Raw genomic sequence first — 16143 nt, 5'->3', positions numbered from 1 at the left:
TGTCATGGTAATCCTATCTGGAAGGAGAGCTGCTCTTCACTTCGTTACACTACAAAGCTTTTGCAACAACTAAATCCATGCTGAATACTTGCTGTTTAAAAGACCATGATACACTGCTCCCACGCTTGGTTTTAATATTAGTCACAGGAAAGATGTGTTTAACTAAAATTGGAGAACTAAATCCCCCAGGCCCTAAAAATACAGGCACAGCAACGCTAAAAATTCCACAGTCTGATAAAAACATCCCTGGGCAAATCTGGAAGCTATTACCTGATACTGTGTAGTTGGAAAACATAATTTCGGGCCTAGAATTAGCCATTATGGCTGCTGTTCCAGAGGGAAAACACACAGGAGCGTCAGTTATCCTTTCCTTCTGTCCTCTTGCTCTCAGCAAGCTTCCCCGCTGTGGAGAACATGCTGTGCAGGGCAGGATCAGGCTAAATAACTGCATTAAAAGCTCTGTCCAGGAGGAGTCAGGCAAGTGCCTCCTCTTCAGCCACGGACCTCAGCTATACCACAGAGGAGGCTGGCGAGCTCCTGCTTGAAACAGATCTGCACCCAGCAAGTGATATTTTCCCCCCCATTCATCTTACTGGAGAGCAGGAAACGGAGACTTCAGGCTCAGCAGAGCAAGTCCTGAGGTCCTTGAAGAAGGGGATCCCTATTCCATCTCCTTTCAGGTGTGTTCTCCTCCTCTCTGCTCTCATAAAAGCAGCCCGGTCAAACAGTGCAGTATCTCTTCACTGGTGGCCTCCTGCTCCCAGGTCCTGTAGCTGCCAGTGCCCCTGTTTGCAGGGATTGATCCTGCCAGGGCTCTGCTCTAGTCTCAGTTGGCTGGTATCAATAGCTTTCATCACATACAAGACGTGGGCTTCTCACTTCCAGGACCCCACAGTGCCCCCCTGCACCCCAGAAAATAGGGTTCAAAGAGTCTCTGCTGCCTTTTACAGCAGCCAAAGCAAGCAGCTCAGCCCCACTGCCTCTCAGATCTTTGTCATCTCTTTAATTCAAGAGAAAACTGACTGAGCCTGCCTGTGTCTAACCAGTGAATCCTGCTCCAAGGGCAGTGGAAAAGGAACAGCAGGTGCTGCTTGCCCACAAACTGGTGGCACCAGAAATCAATTGACTGCTGGTGATTTGAGGCTCTGCTGGAACAGTATGTTGAGGTTAGAGTCATTCCTAGTCAAGCCTGTGAATTAGTGGCTGTTCTCCAGGTCCTGATCTCAGGCAGTAATCCCAGCTGGTTCAGCAAGGTGCAAAGTTGACAAGATGACAAAGTAACCAAAGAGACGTGAAAACAGTCAAGCTCAGCACTGGCTCACTGGTGTCCTCCCCACCCAGAGCTCACAACAGCATCCAGCTCCTCCCTGGAAACAAGGCCAGGGTCTGGATGTGTCCATCAGGTCTCCAGCACCTCAGCTGGCAGCTTCAGTTCAACGTAGCTCCTCTCTTCCACATGGCTTGTCTGTTCCAGGAGCCATCGTCTTTCCTGGTCACTGACATTGAGCCTCAGTGTCACCTCCTGGAAAACGCTGTTCACAGCAACCTGTATCACACAGAGGGAAAGCAGCTCAATCCCAGCCTCAGAGCTAACTCTGCTCATCTTCTCTGGGTAGAAGAGGGGCTCTTACCTCTTTAAAATGAAGCTTTTTGAACATGCAGATGCTGGCTTCGTTCTCCTGGCCAATCTTAGCCTCAAATGTGGTGATCCCCAGGTTTCTCACACCTGCAAGAGAAATCAGACAAGTATTTCTGTTACCTGCTTGGCTGCAACATCTATGAAAGCGCCCAACTCCAATTCCTGGGGCAGAGGCAGAGGCAGCCTGTGTCACTGGGAATGTGTGCTTCTAGATCACATCCCAACTATACTCCCATTGCCATGCACTGAGCCACCCTTACCATAGGACATCATCATCAGAGTTGCCTCCTTGCCAAATCCTCTGCCTCGGTAGCTGGGCTCTGAAAGAGACAGCCACAGAAGTCAGCATCCACTTGGGTGCGACAAATCAACCATGCCACACTGCAGAAGAGACTGTGACCTGGGACCAGCAAAGGGTGCTGCTCAGGATTGAACAGCCACAGTAACGCAATGAGGCTAAAAAGCCTCTGTACACTACATCTGTCTGCAGCTGGCTTCAACCACAGCAACAAAGGTCCAAGCTATGAAGCACAACTTGACCTGCAATCATAATTTCAATCTCAGCCAAAGTTGGATCTTCAGGGTCAGTGAGGAAGAGATTCACGTCCCCCACCATGCAGTCCTCATCCGCCTGCCCGGGCCACCGCTCTGTGTCCAGCACAATGAAGGTACATTCTGGGGAAAACAAAACCATAGCAGAGTTTGCAGGGCACAAATTAGCGCAGGATGAAATTAAAGGCATGCAATGGACAGAAGAACAACAGATTTCCATGTGTTAACAGTGAGGAAGAGCTTATAATTGAGCTTCCCATACCAGTGTGCCTGCTCCCATCCATCGAGATGTACAAAACTTTTTGAAGACCCCTTGTGAGGGTGGTGCAGGCACCAAGACTAGAAACAGACTATTTAAAGAGCATGGAAACTTCCAGCCTGAGGTTTCCCTGCCTTGTCTCACTCAGCTGCAAGTTCAGGCAAAGAACTGTTTGGTGCACAAGAGGCTGAGACCTAGTGATTCATCTAGTCTGTATTATTGCTGCTTTAAGTATGGCTTCTAATGCCAGCTAAGACAAATGCTCCACACTGTGGTCTTTGTCAGCCTCACTATTTTCTGGCTCGCTATATTTTTACCAGGCTTTTATGGGCAGTGATTCATTACTTGTAGGAGAGCCAGGGAAGCAATTCCAGCACACCTCAACTGGGTAATTCTAGAGCAGTTCAATTTCTCAAGGAAAAGTACAACTCCTTTCTACCTTTTTAGGATGATTGGACCTGAGGAGCTTTGACTGTGGAGGAGCAGCTCAGCACATAAAGATGGGGGAAATAAATCACTGTAATCTTTAAAAAACTGCATAAAAAGGACATCAGCAGCCCCAGACATTCTCTACTTCCCTGAGCAGAGACCAGCTATAAACAGAAAAGCAGTTCAAAGCAGGTAGAGCCACTCACCAGGTGCTCTCAGCCCACTGTGGGTCCTTCATAGGACAGAAGGGACCTGATCCCCACTCCCACTCCCCCCCCTTCAGAAGTGTTTAAGGTCCTCACTGTCTGTGTCGTCCCTCCAGCTGCACTGCATCTCATACTCCTGCTCCAGGCTGAGGGGTTCAGAGGCTGTCAGGCGCTGCAGCTCCTCTGACTGCATCCACTCGTGGTACCTGGCAATGGGACCCAAAACCAACATCATTGCCTGAGCTACTGCATCACTGTCTGATTTCCATGAGCACTGAGGATTAGACTGTCATAAGGTGGTTCTGGAAACACAAGCCTGGCATTCATGGCAACTTAAAAAGAATCCACAAGCCTTTCTCCCTTATTTAACATAGGAATTGGTGTTCTTTGTGGAAATGCAGCAAGTTTGGCCATCCTTTGGCTTTGTCTGAAGAGTGACTGATGTCTTTAAAAGTACTGAGCACTGAGTTCTGGCGCATTTCATCCCGACTGAGACTGATAGAGCATCTCCTGGACACTGACAAAAAGACTGATACTGGCACCTTTGTGCTGAGGCTGCAGCTGCCTGGGTCAGCACTGTACAAATTGCCTTCATGCCTGATCCTAATTTATCGAACATCCATCTGGCTTTACACATTGAAGGTTTGCTCTTCCACTGTCATTAGGGAAAGACATCAACGAGCAAGAGAACTGTTGTGGCTCACTCACAGCCAGGTTCTTCCCTGTCCATGAGCACACACATGAAGTCCTCTTTGTCAGCAGACCTGGCAAAGAGCACAGACCTGGCAGGGATGCTGCTGCCAGGCATGAAGGGCAGAACTGATTGCTTTCCTGAGTACTCTTTCTGCTGTGTGTTTCCCAGAGGGAAGAGGGCCCTGCAGCAGCCAAAGCCAAGCCACAACCTCTTCTGACCACCACATGCCCTTTAAAAAGAGAAGTGAGATCAGACCGTGCAAGAGCATCAGAGGAGGACACGAGCCACGTACCGGGGCACATGCGCAGACGTGTATGGCACCAGGGTTGCCCTCTTTCCTTGCAGCACCGTGTTCTGGTTAATCTTCATGGCCTCTGCAGTCAGCACCCACTCCGTGTCTCCAGCAAGGTCGAAGGGTGGCTCAGGAGTCCCCGGAGCCCTTCAGGAGCCAGCAGCGGTCACTCTGCCTGTGTGGAAGCCTGCAGCTCACACCAATGCCCTCGCACAGCGACCAACAGCATCCCCCTGCTCCCCCCACCCAGGGCAGGGCTCTATCGGTGCCCTCGGAGGCACCACGGTGGCAGGGGTCTGCCCTGACAGGGACCACTTAATGCTTCGTGTTTAACACAGCACTTCAGCAGGGGGCTGGGGGGAGATGGGGCTGAGGGGGATCGGGGCTGAGGGGACATTGGGGCTGAGAGGGATGGGGGCTAAGGGGACACTGGGGCTGATAGGACATTGGGGCTGAGAGGGATGGGGGCTAAGGGGACACTGGGGCTGATAGGACATTGGGGCTGAGAGGGATGGGGGCTAAGGGGACATTGGGGCTGATAGGACATTAGGGCTGAGAGGGATCGGGGCTGAGGGGAAGCAGAGCCCGACGCTGAGGCCCCGGCCGCGGAGGCCATGTCTACCTTGCCCCGGCTCCCTTCCGCAAGCGCAGAACCCGAGCGGAGCCGTCATCATGGCCCCGCCCCGCAGCCGGTCACGTGTGCGGAAGGTTCCCTCTCCACACACCCTACACCCCCCCCCCCCAAGCCCGTACTGGGCGCATGCTCCGTGCGCTCCCCGCGATGTGGAGCCGGGGGTCGCGGTGTGAGGTGAGGGCCGTGCCGGGCAGCGCCTGAGGCAGGGACGGGGCTCGGCGGGGTCTGCGGGCGTGGGTCCCGGTCCCGGTCCCGGTCCCGGTCCCGGTCCCGGTCCCGGTCCCGGTCCCGGTCCCGGTCCCGGTCCCGGTGGGGGCCGGAGTGATGGGAGGCGTCTCGGTGTTGTGCGAGGGTCTGTGAGAGCTTCCCCGGGGAGGGGGAGCGGCACTGCCGGGTGGGGGGGAAGCGGCGGGGCTGGGGGCTGTGGAGGCCTTGGCAGGGCCCCTCCGTGCTCCCGGTAGGAGCACGCTCCCCCGGAGGTGGGTGCTGGCGTGGCCGTGGGCTCGCTGCCTTGTCGCGGGTTGCTGAGCTCCGCTTCGGTGACTTGAGCGCGGGTTTGGGGTAGATGAAGGTATTTGGCCTCTCCCCCTGAGGGCCGGGCGAGTTGTGACCGCTGCGAGCAGTGGTGCTGATGGACTGCTGTCATCTGGGGGTGTGTTTCTACATGGGCCCATGTTTATGCAGTTCCCGGGCTGTTTGGTCCCTTTAGCTTGCGAAGCTGTGCTGATGATCTGCCCCAGTTGACATGACAGGGTAGAAACATGTGTAGAAGTATAAGGAGTTTGATAAAGCTCTGAAACAATTCAACTATGGCTAATTATTGACCCTGAAACCTTTCAGAAGGCCTGGGGCCTCACTTCCCCTTGTAGTTCTATTGACACAAAGTGAAGTTCCCCAAGTACTTCTGCTTTGGAAACCTTGGTGTGTGTAACAAAGCATCTTGGGGTGTTTTTCATAGGTCTATTTATTTTTCTCCTTGAGATTATAAAGGAGACTGTGGGCTGGTTTTCCTGCTTTGATTTCCAGGAGACACCTGCTATTAAGAGTAGTAGCTGCATGAGAAGCAGCGGCGTGAGCTCATCCTCAAGGCAGGCATTCTTCCTCTTGAGGTTTTAGTGTCTGAAACGGCCCCTCTGGCTGTTTGGGGAAGGAAAAGTTTGGTCATCACATGCTGTGGAAGGGCAGGGCTTTTTGGTTCCTTTTAAACTAGTTTAACAGGTAGGAGAGCTTTCTCGTGCTGACCCAAGTGGTGCTGGTTGAGTGGGCTGTATCCAGAGCACAAAGTCCTGCTGAAACCCTTTTTTGTTCAAATATCACAAGACTGATGGGCAAAAGCTGATTTGCGGGTTCTTCCTGTGACAAACTTAATGCAACTTCATGATGTTTCCTAAGGTTAAAGGCAAGAGAAGTTGAAAGCACCCTCCTGAAAACACCCTCCTCACTCTGCTCCAAGCCTCCCCACCGCATTCAGCATGGCTGGCGGCATCACGGATACAGGAGAGCTTTACTCTCCCTATGTAAGTATGGCTCATTGTGGGTTTGCTCACAAGTGTTTTCCATATCCTCTTCTCTCAACACTGTGTTTTCATTTCTACCTCCCCATGGACATAACCTCAGTGTTTCAAGAGATGGTGGAAGCTAAAGGGTAATTAAAAATGCTTACAGGTCACCCTTTATATAAGGGAATAATGTCTGCTTAAGGTATAGTTATAAAAATCTTTAAAAAGCTTCATATCCCATACTAGCTCTTGCATCCTTCTACTCACTTCGATTATGTTTTCCCTAGCCCAAATTGTGCCATGAAGCCAGCATAAACATGGGGGTGTGTGAGGCACTGAAACTGTCCCACTTTGCTGCTGCTTTTTTTTTGCTTTAAGAAACTCAGGGGAAAACATTATATAAAGTTTACTTATTTTTAGCTGTTGTACTAATTGCTTTTAAACCACTTCACTTGAAATGAGTAATCGGGATGTTTCTTCCTTGTAATGCGGTGTCCTCTGAAATTGCAGGGCCAATTAGTGCTTTCCTATGTTACTGGAAATACTGGTTTTCATAGCCACAAGTATTCATATAGTGTCAGCTCTTAAAAACAGTGCTTGGCAAACTCTTTGTTTTTCTTTCTAAAGTGAATTAACTAAATATAGAACCAGTCCTGAAACCTGTGTGTTGGTTTTCAAATGCTTTAAAACTTTCATCCCTATGTTAATGATTGAATTTAGCAGAACTGGATATTAGGCTGCAGAAATAGGTCACAACTGAGAAGATGGAGAACAAGACAATAACTGGGGCATCCAGACCCTAAAGGATTAGTGCTCTTATGTTGTTATGTTAGTGCTGCATGAATTTCCTAGTGCCTCATCTCAAAGGCTATGACTCTCATCTTTCCCTGAAGGTGTTTAGCCACGTTGAACACAGGCACCACTCTCATCTCTATCAACTTGACCAAAGTTAAGGAGAATCGCCTGAGGTGCTTTTGCAGGAGTCCTTCACTGCAGAGTGTATCATAGCCCTGAGCACTTGAGGAATGACAGCTCTGCCGGCTGAATGGAAAGAGCTTTCCTGCAAGTTCCAATAGCTGACTCTTGTCATTCTGGGGGACTGGTCAGAAGATGAATTTGCTGTGTTTATGTTGGGGAATGAAGGGCAGGAGTGCTCACAGGGGAATTGTTCTCCTGATATTACTTGTTCCACAGCTAGAAATGTGTACTCTGACACAGTTCTTTACTGGCTGGCCCCTGGAGAGGCTCTGACCTATATATGTATGTATGAAAACCAAACAAACCAACTTTGAGACAATTTTTGACCCTGAGTTCAACTGAATTTATAGTCCGGAGGGTCCTGTCTAAGTGCACGGTTATCTTTTGCCCTTAGGGAGAAAAAAGCTCATTGGCAGAGAGGATAAAATCCTTTCCCTTCAGAAGTAAAATCTCTGAAAAAGAGTGTGTTAAAATAGCGAGCAGGCTTTGAGTTAGAGTTTTGTTTGGATGTTTCCTGCTTGACTAAATAAAAAGGAACAAGAGATTCTGAAAGGTAACTTATGTATGAACCTAACTACTTAGGTTTAGCTCAGAAAATAAGGACAGACCTCAGCCCGTAGTGTAGACCTTTCTGATAGAAGGCAGTGGATTTAAAAACAAAGAAACAGTTCACATCCTTCTAACTTTAAAAGCTAGAAAGAAAAACATTAAAAATAATTGGAAAGATGGAGATGAATATCAGTTTCTCCAGAAACATGCTGACATTCACTTTGGTTATCAGTCCCCTCTTACCTATATTTGTAGCATGGGCTTGCTCCCACCCTGCTTGCTCAAAGATTGCTCTCTCCATTTAAACCAGTACGTATGTAAGGTGTCTGGGATGATCTCTGGCATGGCTGCCAGATCTCATGTTGGATTATGTGATTGATTTCAGGTTGGTCTTGTTTACATGTTCAACCTCATCGTTGGAACAGGAGCCCTGACCATGCCGAAGGCCTTTGCGACAGCAGGGTGGCTCGTCAGCCTTGTCCTCCTCATGTTCCTGGGATTTATGAGGTGGGACATGAGTGTGTTGCCTTGAAGGTTTGGGAAGTTCAAGTTGGTGGAGTTGTAAGGGCAGTGCTAAGGCTTCTGGTGCTTTGCTAAGTGAGCCTGTACCTCTGGTGCTTGAGCATTGCAATTGGCAGCTGTGTTGCCTGTGAACCTTGTTTGGAAGGATGCTGCAATATGGTGGTGCTACATCCCACTTCCTGACTGATGGAAAAAGCTTTTCTTCCAGTCCAGAGTCTCCTTTCTCCCAGTTTCCCTTTTTGACACTGTCATCACTCTGGATACATCCCACTCTTGCCTCTGTCCTGGATCAGTTCCCCAGGCACTGACCAGGTCACAGATGACACAGGGTCACTGCTGTGCTTTGTGACTTGCAGGTATGGTGCAGTTGTGTTAGATTTCTCTTGGCTTCTGGCAATGCTCTGGGCAACTGCAAGAGTGTCAGGGAAACAAATTACTCTATAGCTGGGCCTGTCTTATCCCCCTCCAGACCTTTCCTGCTTGAGACCTTGGAGCTATTCTCATGATTTCCATGCTGGCTTGCCATGAGGTTCTTCCCAGATGTCTCCCTGCTGGATCAGCAGGTGGAGCTGGAGGCTGTTGATAACAGCACGAATGTCTAAGTAGTTATTAATAGAATTCCTATATTCTAATGGGCTATGAATCCCTGCTTGGTTTTAAAGTAAAATAAACCAAAATCCCCTCCTGGTGTTTGTACAGATGGAATTTAGAAGTTCCTTTCTTGTCAGTAACCAGCTTTGATTTGGAGGCAGTTCTTTTTGGATCTGATGGGTGCTGCTATATAGAGGTACTCTATGGTCAGTATTGATTGTAGTAATGCTTGTAACTTCCCCACCTCAAAGCTGAATGCTCCAAAGACTTAATAAAATATAAACTGTGGGAGTACAAGTAATTGGGACCTTTGGAAGCAATTCCTCTTAGGTGCATTAGTTTAACAGTGTAAATGCAGTGTATGACACTCAGCACCAGCTGACAGTCCTTCAGGGTCAGCAGAAGAGCACAAACCTCTGAACCTGCATGCCAAAAATGGTCTGGATTAAACTGAGAAGACACAGCTTGAAGCTGTGTGCCCTGGGAGCTGTGCTGCCCTGTTGCTTTTGTTCTGGTGCTTGTGACTTCCTCGTGCCTGCTGGGGACCCTTCAAGTGCCAGAAGAGCCTAAGCAGAAATTGGGCTTCAGGACGGGGCCTCCAGCAAAGTGTATTTTCATACATGTGTGATCTGTTACTTGCTCTTGGATTGCTGCTTTGCTTCTGATGCCATTTGTAAGATTCTTTACTGGACTGTAGTACCTTTGCCACAGGCCCTAACAGATAAGCTTCAGCATAGTACTATGTTTGTCCTTGACCCTAATAAGAGGAAGGAAGCTTGCTTTCTAACAAATGGGGAAGTCCTCTTGCATTTCTCAACCCCTCAGAAACACTAGGAAGGTGCCTTACAGATACTTAAAGTGTCTTCTTATATCTGAAGGCATGTTGTATTGTACTGCATTCTTTTGTCTGCTTGACACCTTCATCTGAAGAACAGGAGGGAGCAGCAAACAGAGATGAAACACTGTACCAGCAGTGCAGTGTGTGTGTGGAGCAGGTGAAAGGGTTGTCTTGGTTTGTTTGCTCTTACAGATGGGAATAATTGTTCATCTCCCTTTTGTGACAGTTCTGGATTATTATTGATACCAATTGAGTTTCTCTCTCCAGCTATATGACTACAACCTTTGTGGTGGAAGCCATGGCTGCTGCAAATGCTCAGCTGCGATGGAAGAGAATGGAGAAACGCAAGGTTTGTGTGGGCTTTCTCTTGTTCTTCTATCATGTAGGACTTGCCTGAGATTCCTCTGCATCTTTGCCTCATTAGTAACTCTAAAGGAGTAAATTTCTGCTGTACTTAACTTTGCCATATGAAATAGGGCTGTTAGTTCCCTGCGGAGTTGCTCATTAAAGACAGGATTTTCTGCTCCTGCTTTGAAAAATCTCTTGTGCTGTTCCCATTTATTAACTGATTGTGCTCTCCTTGCCCAGAAGCGCTGCTCAGTGAATGTGGAGAGGTGGCAGCCAATATATTGGTGCCATTTGGAGTATGCTGAGGTCTATAAATCCTTACTGATCTTGGGTCATTTAACTGGTACAGGCTGGCACATCCTTGCTGTCACTTGGGCTGTATTCCAGGGAATGGATAGTCCTGAAGTATGCTCTTGCTGTAAAACTTACCTGTGGCTTTTCTGGATCAGCGTGAGGCATTGTTTGCATTCATTTGGATCCCTGCCTGTATGTTATTGGGTTGGAGTTGGGAGACAGAGCTCACTTCTGCTCCCTGCAGCATCCGAACCCTGGGCCAAGGCTTCCTGCTTTTGTGTTTGCTTGCATGTCCTGCCCATCCCTGTTTGGGACCTTCTTTTGAGTTTCTGGAAGTGAGACCGTGACAGCCAGTAATGTGGGTAACAGACATCTCAGCAGAGGGGTCTGGGCTTCTCTTCCAGGAGGATGATGAGGATGAGGATTCTTCCTCTGGTGTATCTGACACCGATGTTCTCCTCCAAGACGGCTACGAGCGAGCAGAGACACGACCTATCCTGTCAGTTCGTAAGTACCCACTTCATGCTTTCACTGCGTCTGAGGTCTCTTGCTGCAGACTGTGTCCCAGTGGGCTCCAGCAAGTGGAACTGGAAGGACTCTTCTGTCCATTTCACCCTTAATTCCACATGCTTACCTCCCACAGTCCTTAGCACTTGCAAGATAAGACTCATTGAGAATTCAGTTTGCCTTTTGCAGTCTGATAAAGATCTCTTCTTTGTAGGTCACTAAGATGAGAACATCTTATTTTTGAAACACTTTTAAACTAGCTTCAGCAGAGTAATTGAACCAGTGACTCTGCAGGTGTGAGTCGTACACACTGTCCTTCAAACTGTTGCTAGAGCTTCCTGAGTGTCTTCAGTCTGGCCTCGGGGTTTACTGAAGGGTTGAAACACTTCTTGTTTTAACTTGCAGAGAGACGTGGCTCCCCCAATATCTTTGAAATTACTGAGAGGGTGGAAATGGGCCAGATGGCTTCCATGTTCTTCAACAAAGGTAAGTAACTCCTGTTTTTAGCAGTCCCTTCAGGTCCTCTGGCACCTGTGTGTATGGCTTCTCCCTACTTTGCGTGCTTTGCAGTGTGGGTTTGCATCCTGAGTTTGTGATGATTCCACCCTAAAATATCATTTCTTCTCTCTGTGGACTGCCTTCATCCCCCTGTGTGTTGTTTCCACAAAGTAGATGATTTATAGGCCATGTGGCCTGAACCTGCATGAAGGGGAGGGCATTGTGGTGTAGTGGAACTAGCCAAAATACTGCAGGTTATGGGTCCGGTTCCTTGAGACAGATACGTGTAAGTCAATGGTTTTCTGACTGCTCTTAACCTAACTCTGAAGTGCATCTGTCCTCTGTGATCTCCACCATCTAAAGCAGTAGAGCCCAGCTGTAGAGTTCACTAGTTCCATCTTGGCTGTAGCATTTGAGAACAAGGTGTTTGGGCTGCCCTGGACCCTGCGTCAGTCTGAGGGAGAGACACTTCTGGGGAGAGCTTTTGAGAATTGCTTGTGTCTGGGGAGTCACCAAGAGAGCTGCTGGGATGTGAGGGACTGAAAGGTGTGCATTTGATAGGTAGCTGTCTTGTCTTACTGCTTTTAAATGCCTCTTGTATGCCAGGGAACAAACTTGTAACTGTACTGCAATAAAGCCATATCCACCTCCGCATGCGATAGAAATGCAAACTGCAACGTTGGGTATCCTGAAACTTGTAAACCAATTTGAAATGCTGTGTAGAGCCAGGAAACCATCAGAAACACAATGGCTGTGCAGTTTTGAGCCTGTCAGGCCCCATTTCTTGTGGAAAGTGACATTTTTCTCTTGTTCACTGGCCACTTCACAAAGACACGATGGGCTGGGTTTTTCCACTGCGTTACATCAGCTTTATGCCTGTGCAAGTCCATTGCCTTTGAAGGACAGCTGGGCTTAAAGCGAGGAGTCTTTGAACTAGATTATTTCTGATTTTAAAGTCCAATTGAAAAAAAAAAAAAACCTTTCTAATTTCCCTGCACGCCTCTTCTGGGCCTTTGTAGATTTAATTCACTTGGGACTGTCAAAATAATCCACCTGGGATCAGGCTGCCACTTTTCTGGTCAGAGGAGAGGTGACGTGGCCTGAGTGTGGGTTGGAGACCGGGGTTGGTCCAAAACAGGACTAGGAATGTCTTGTTGCCTTGAGTACTGGGTTGCTCTGACTTTAGGCAAGCTTTCTTGCTTGTGTGCATTGCCACTGTGAACGCTTCTCTGTCTATTGTTCATCCTCTGGGGAGTGATATTTGGGAAGTGCTTTGAGAGTAAGCACCATGTAACAGGTCTTGGCTGTATTGCTGAGGATTCAGCTGTAGGAGCCTTTTAAGCTGCAGGAGAGCTGGGGGATCACAGGAAGCAGAGTGCTCCCACTGACAAGCTCCAGAAGGCCCCTGCTTTGTATGTGCTTCACAGGGGAGGTGGTTACGACTCCCCAAAGCCAGCCAGGGGTTGTCTTCTAGTCCTTGCTGCTGGCAGCTGCTCAGCCTGTAGAGGGTGCTGGAAACACACGTCCTCTCTGCCAGGCACTGGTGTACGCTTTAGCTGAGTGATATAAACTACTTAGGACTCTAATTCTTAATCCTTTGTCTTAATGTTGCTTTAGCCAGAGTTATCTGATTTATGTGTTGGGGATCCTCCCCAGGGAAAAAGGATGAATCCTTTTGCAGGAAGGCAGCTGGAACAGCAGACTATGGCTTGAAACCATCATCAAGTCCAGGTTGAATAAGGCTTGGAGCAAGCTGCTCTAGTGGAAGGTGTCCCTGCCCCTGACAGGGGGTTGGAGCTGGATGAGCTTTAAGGTCCATTCCAACCCAAACCAGTCTGTGATACTGTTGATTCTATGAAACAACTTGTGGCTTCCAAATGAGATGAGGTGCACCCAGCAAAGGGTCTAAGGCATCTGTAACTGATCTGCTGCTTTCCCGTCCTCTGTGCTCAGCAATGAGGCTCCATCCCTAGTCTGTTGCTGTTCAGAGACACCCTCTGGTCTGCTGAACAGTGGTTGCAAGGAGACAAGTGAAGTACCTGCCTCTGCAGATCCTTGCTGAGGTGATGGTTGCACAGAAAGGCCTTCAGTAAGGGCAGTTTGTCAGTGACCAGTCCTGCTTAGTGCCAAGAAACCAGGCTGCACTGGAGAAGTCCTGGCTCCAGGCACCAACCTCTGCAGTTTCACAGCTAGCCAATGTCTGGGTGGGTTTTTGCTCACGATATACAAAGCAAAAATCCAAACCTGCAGTGTTTGAGGGCTTTACAGCCTTCAGGGGGGGAATAGCTGGTGAAAAGCTTTGCAGGAGACCTCAGAGCCTCTGAGTTCCAGTGAGTTCTCTGCTGCTTTCTCCTGACTGATTTTTATTTTCAAGAACTTGACAGCAGTTGAATCTGCAGTCCTGGGAGGTAAGCTGGGGATAAATCTCAATTTCAAACTGTCTGTTCTCTTAAAGGGAGCTGACTTAGGTTTAGGCTGTGATGGTTTGTGCGCTCTTTCAAAGAGCTGGCTCCGAAGAACTGCTTGCTTTTATAAGGTGCAGTGTTGGGTGCTTTCTTCTGGGACCAAGCAGTGATTTATTGCGGTGATGGATTCTAGGCACATTTATCATGCTGTTTCCCCACAGGAAGTCATTGATTTTCTTTTATTCCTCCCCATTTTGTGTCCAGTAATGAAAGTATTGATCAGAGAGGGTCAGAGGCAGTTTATAAAAGAACTGATGCTAGAGTCTTCCTGTATTTGAGAGGAGGAGATCGGGAGAGGAATGTCACCTGGATTTTCCACAGAGAAGCCTGCACTGGAGTGGGGACACAGTATGTGCTGGTGGGTATGTGATGGTGCTGGTAGGGCTTAGCTGGTCATGTTAGCCTTTTTTGGGGGGGCGTACCTGAGATGAGTAGCAGATCCCAAAGCAGACTCTGTATCTGCGTGTGTATACCCCTGTGCTTCAGGGTGTCTTGCAGCTTCTTTTCTATGCTATATGTTATATTTGTTATAACCTTCAACCCTTTTCAGTGGGAAATTGTAGAGAACTACTGGTAGGTCATATGTTGCCACATTCAGAACAACACAGAGACTCCTTAACTCTGAAACCATCTTAAATCTCTTACAGAGGAGGAGAACAAGGGGGGAACAGCATGAAATGATCTGACAATTTCTGTAACATCTCCATTTGTCTGTTCAAACGAGGAACAACTCTAAAATCCTGGCTTAGTGTGTGGCTCTGCAGAAGCAGGGAAGTTTTATTGCTGCTTTCCCAATAGAACCCTTTTTTAGTAATGTGTTATGCTAAATAGGCTCAGCATATTGAGTGATTTATTTAAACAAGAAGAATGGCTATTAATGCTTTCTGACATGCAGGGATCCAGGGGCAGTGTGATGGTAAAACTTCAGGGCATCCAAGCACTGTAGAGAGATTTCTCTGCATTCCTGCAGCACTGCTGCCCTTGTTTGATAGTTGTCACATGCAAGGCTGGAGGAGGTGAATTGATCTGCTCAAGCTGCATTAGGATTAAGCATCAGGTGGCATCGCAACTTCAAAGTGTGGACAGGTTCCTTGAGCTATTTTCCATCAATGTCAATTTCCTAAATGAAACAAATCTGAGGCTTTTCTCTTCTGTATTTTTGTAACTCACTTGTCTCTGAACTAAAATATGTTCCAGTTTGTTCTTTCTTGGTGAGATTTATACTGAGTTGCTTGGAAGAAAGGAATCCAAGGGACTCATCAAGTGTTTCTCTATCCCTGCAGCTTTTCGCCCTCCACGGCACTGTCTTGGTTTGCCCCACGAAGGCTGTTCTATGCACACAGTTCACTTGTTTAAGACTTTTTCTGATCTCACAGGTGAACACAAAGCAAGGTTTTAAAGCAATAAAGAAAACAGTCAGGGGCAGGAACAGTGAACACTGTGGCAATAGGATAAGAGGGCTTTGCAGGTTTGAACCTTGGCTTAAGCAGTTGATGCTAAGGCATCTCCCAGAGCAGCTCCATTTCAACCCTGTGGAACTTCAGCTCTGCCGAGCCAAGTCTCTACCGTGAAGGTCCTGCAGGTTGGCAGACAGAGGGTTTGAAATCAGCAGGCACTAAAGGCTCTTCTCTCCATTTCACTGTTTGTCAAGCTGTGCTGACACCAGGCCTGTGAGCATCAGCTATAGATGTTTGCCTGCAGCTCTTCCATGTTGACAGCTTCATCTGGCAGATGACTTGAGATCTGCTGGTCTTGACCAGTGACTGGAACAGGGGCTTGAACCAGAGAGTTTAGTGTCAGGGCTAAGAAGTGTTGAAGGAGGCAGAGTTGAGCTTTGAGGCACCTTGTGTCCTGTCAGTTCCTGTGTTGTGGCTAAGTTCCCTGAGCTGCTGATGTGACCCTTGGGTGCAGTTTGTTGCAGAAAAAAAGTAAACTATGGAGGCCAATGGTGATGTATTTTCAAAGACTTAGTTTGCTGTATTTAAAGTGCTCTGCTGCCTGTACAATATTTCCTTTTCTGCAGTGGGTGTCAACCTCTTCTATTTCTGCATAATCATCTACCTCTATGGAGACCTGGCAATCTACGCAGCAGCTGTACCAGTCTCTCTCATGCAAGTGACCTGGTAAGTGTACTTACTGCTGTGGGGTTGTGGCTAACACAGGAAAGAGCAGACTTTTGGATTTGATGGGGTGACTGGGATCAACTCTGCTTTCTCAAGAATGGAGTGGAGACAGCTCAGCATCACCTGTGGGTGGGAAGGTGATGTTGGTTTATGTTCGCCATCTGAGTGCCTGCTGCCTGCCTGAGAAGTAGCTGACCTGATTTCAGATGAGTCCTCAGGTGTGAAA

The 16143-nt window shown here is 48.2% G+C and overlaps 2 protein-coding genes across 4 annotated transcripts in view; one reads left to right on the top strand and one right to left on the bottom strand.

Moving 5' to 3' along the window:
* Nucleotides 1–109: 109 nt before the first annotated feature.
* On the bottom strand, nucleotides 110–4780 carry NAT9 (N-acetyltransferase 9 (putative)). The gene is made up of 7 exons (XM_065694143.1): nucleotides 4694–4780; nucleotides 4072–4246; nucleotides 3182–3291; nucleotides 2180–2314; nucleotides 1900–1959; nucleotides 1632–1726; nucleotides 110–1546 (listed from the first exon to the last, which is right to left on the bottom strand). Exons 2-7 carry the CDS (start codon nucleotides 4146–4148, stop codon nucleotides 1400–1402), a joined length of 624 nt encoding a protein of 207 aa, XP_065550215.1. The 5' UTR covers nucleotides 4149–4246; nucleotides 4694–4780; the 3' UTR covers nucleotides 110–1399.
* A 30-nt stretch (nucleotides 4781–4810) lies between these two features.
* Nucleotides 4811–16143, top strand: part of TMEM104 (transmembrane protein 104) — a 44460-nt gene continuing 33127 nt past the window's right edge. For 2 of the 3 annotated variants that reach the window (XM_065694141.1, XM_065694139.1), the window contains exons 1-7: nucleotides 4811–4879; nucleotides 6098–6222; nucleotides 8117–8238; nucleotides 9950–10031; nucleotides 10729–10831; nucleotides 11237–11317; nucleotides 15818–15917. In XM_065694141.1, coding sequence (XP_065550213.1) covers nucleotides 6178–6222; nucleotides 8117–8238; nucleotides 9950–10031; nucleotides 10729–10831; nucleotides 11237–11317; nucleotides 15818–15917 — 533 coding nt within the window. In that variant the 5' untranslated portion in view covers nucleotides 4811–4879; nucleotides 6098–6177. The other variant, XM_065694140.1, reaches the window with a different exon arrangement.

The sequence above is a fragment of the Lathamus discolor genome, chromosome 13 (genome assembly GCF_037157495.1).
Source record: "Lathamus discolor isolate bLatDis1 chromosome 13, bLatDis1.hap1, whole genome shotgun sequence".
In the NCBI taxonomy this organism is placed as follows: Eukaryota; Metazoa; Chordata; class Aves; order Psittaciformes; family Psittacidae; genus Lathamus; species Lathamus discolor.
The sequence above is the reverse complement of the archived record's forward strand: the minus strand, read 5'-3'. Positions and strand labels throughout refer to the sequence as shown.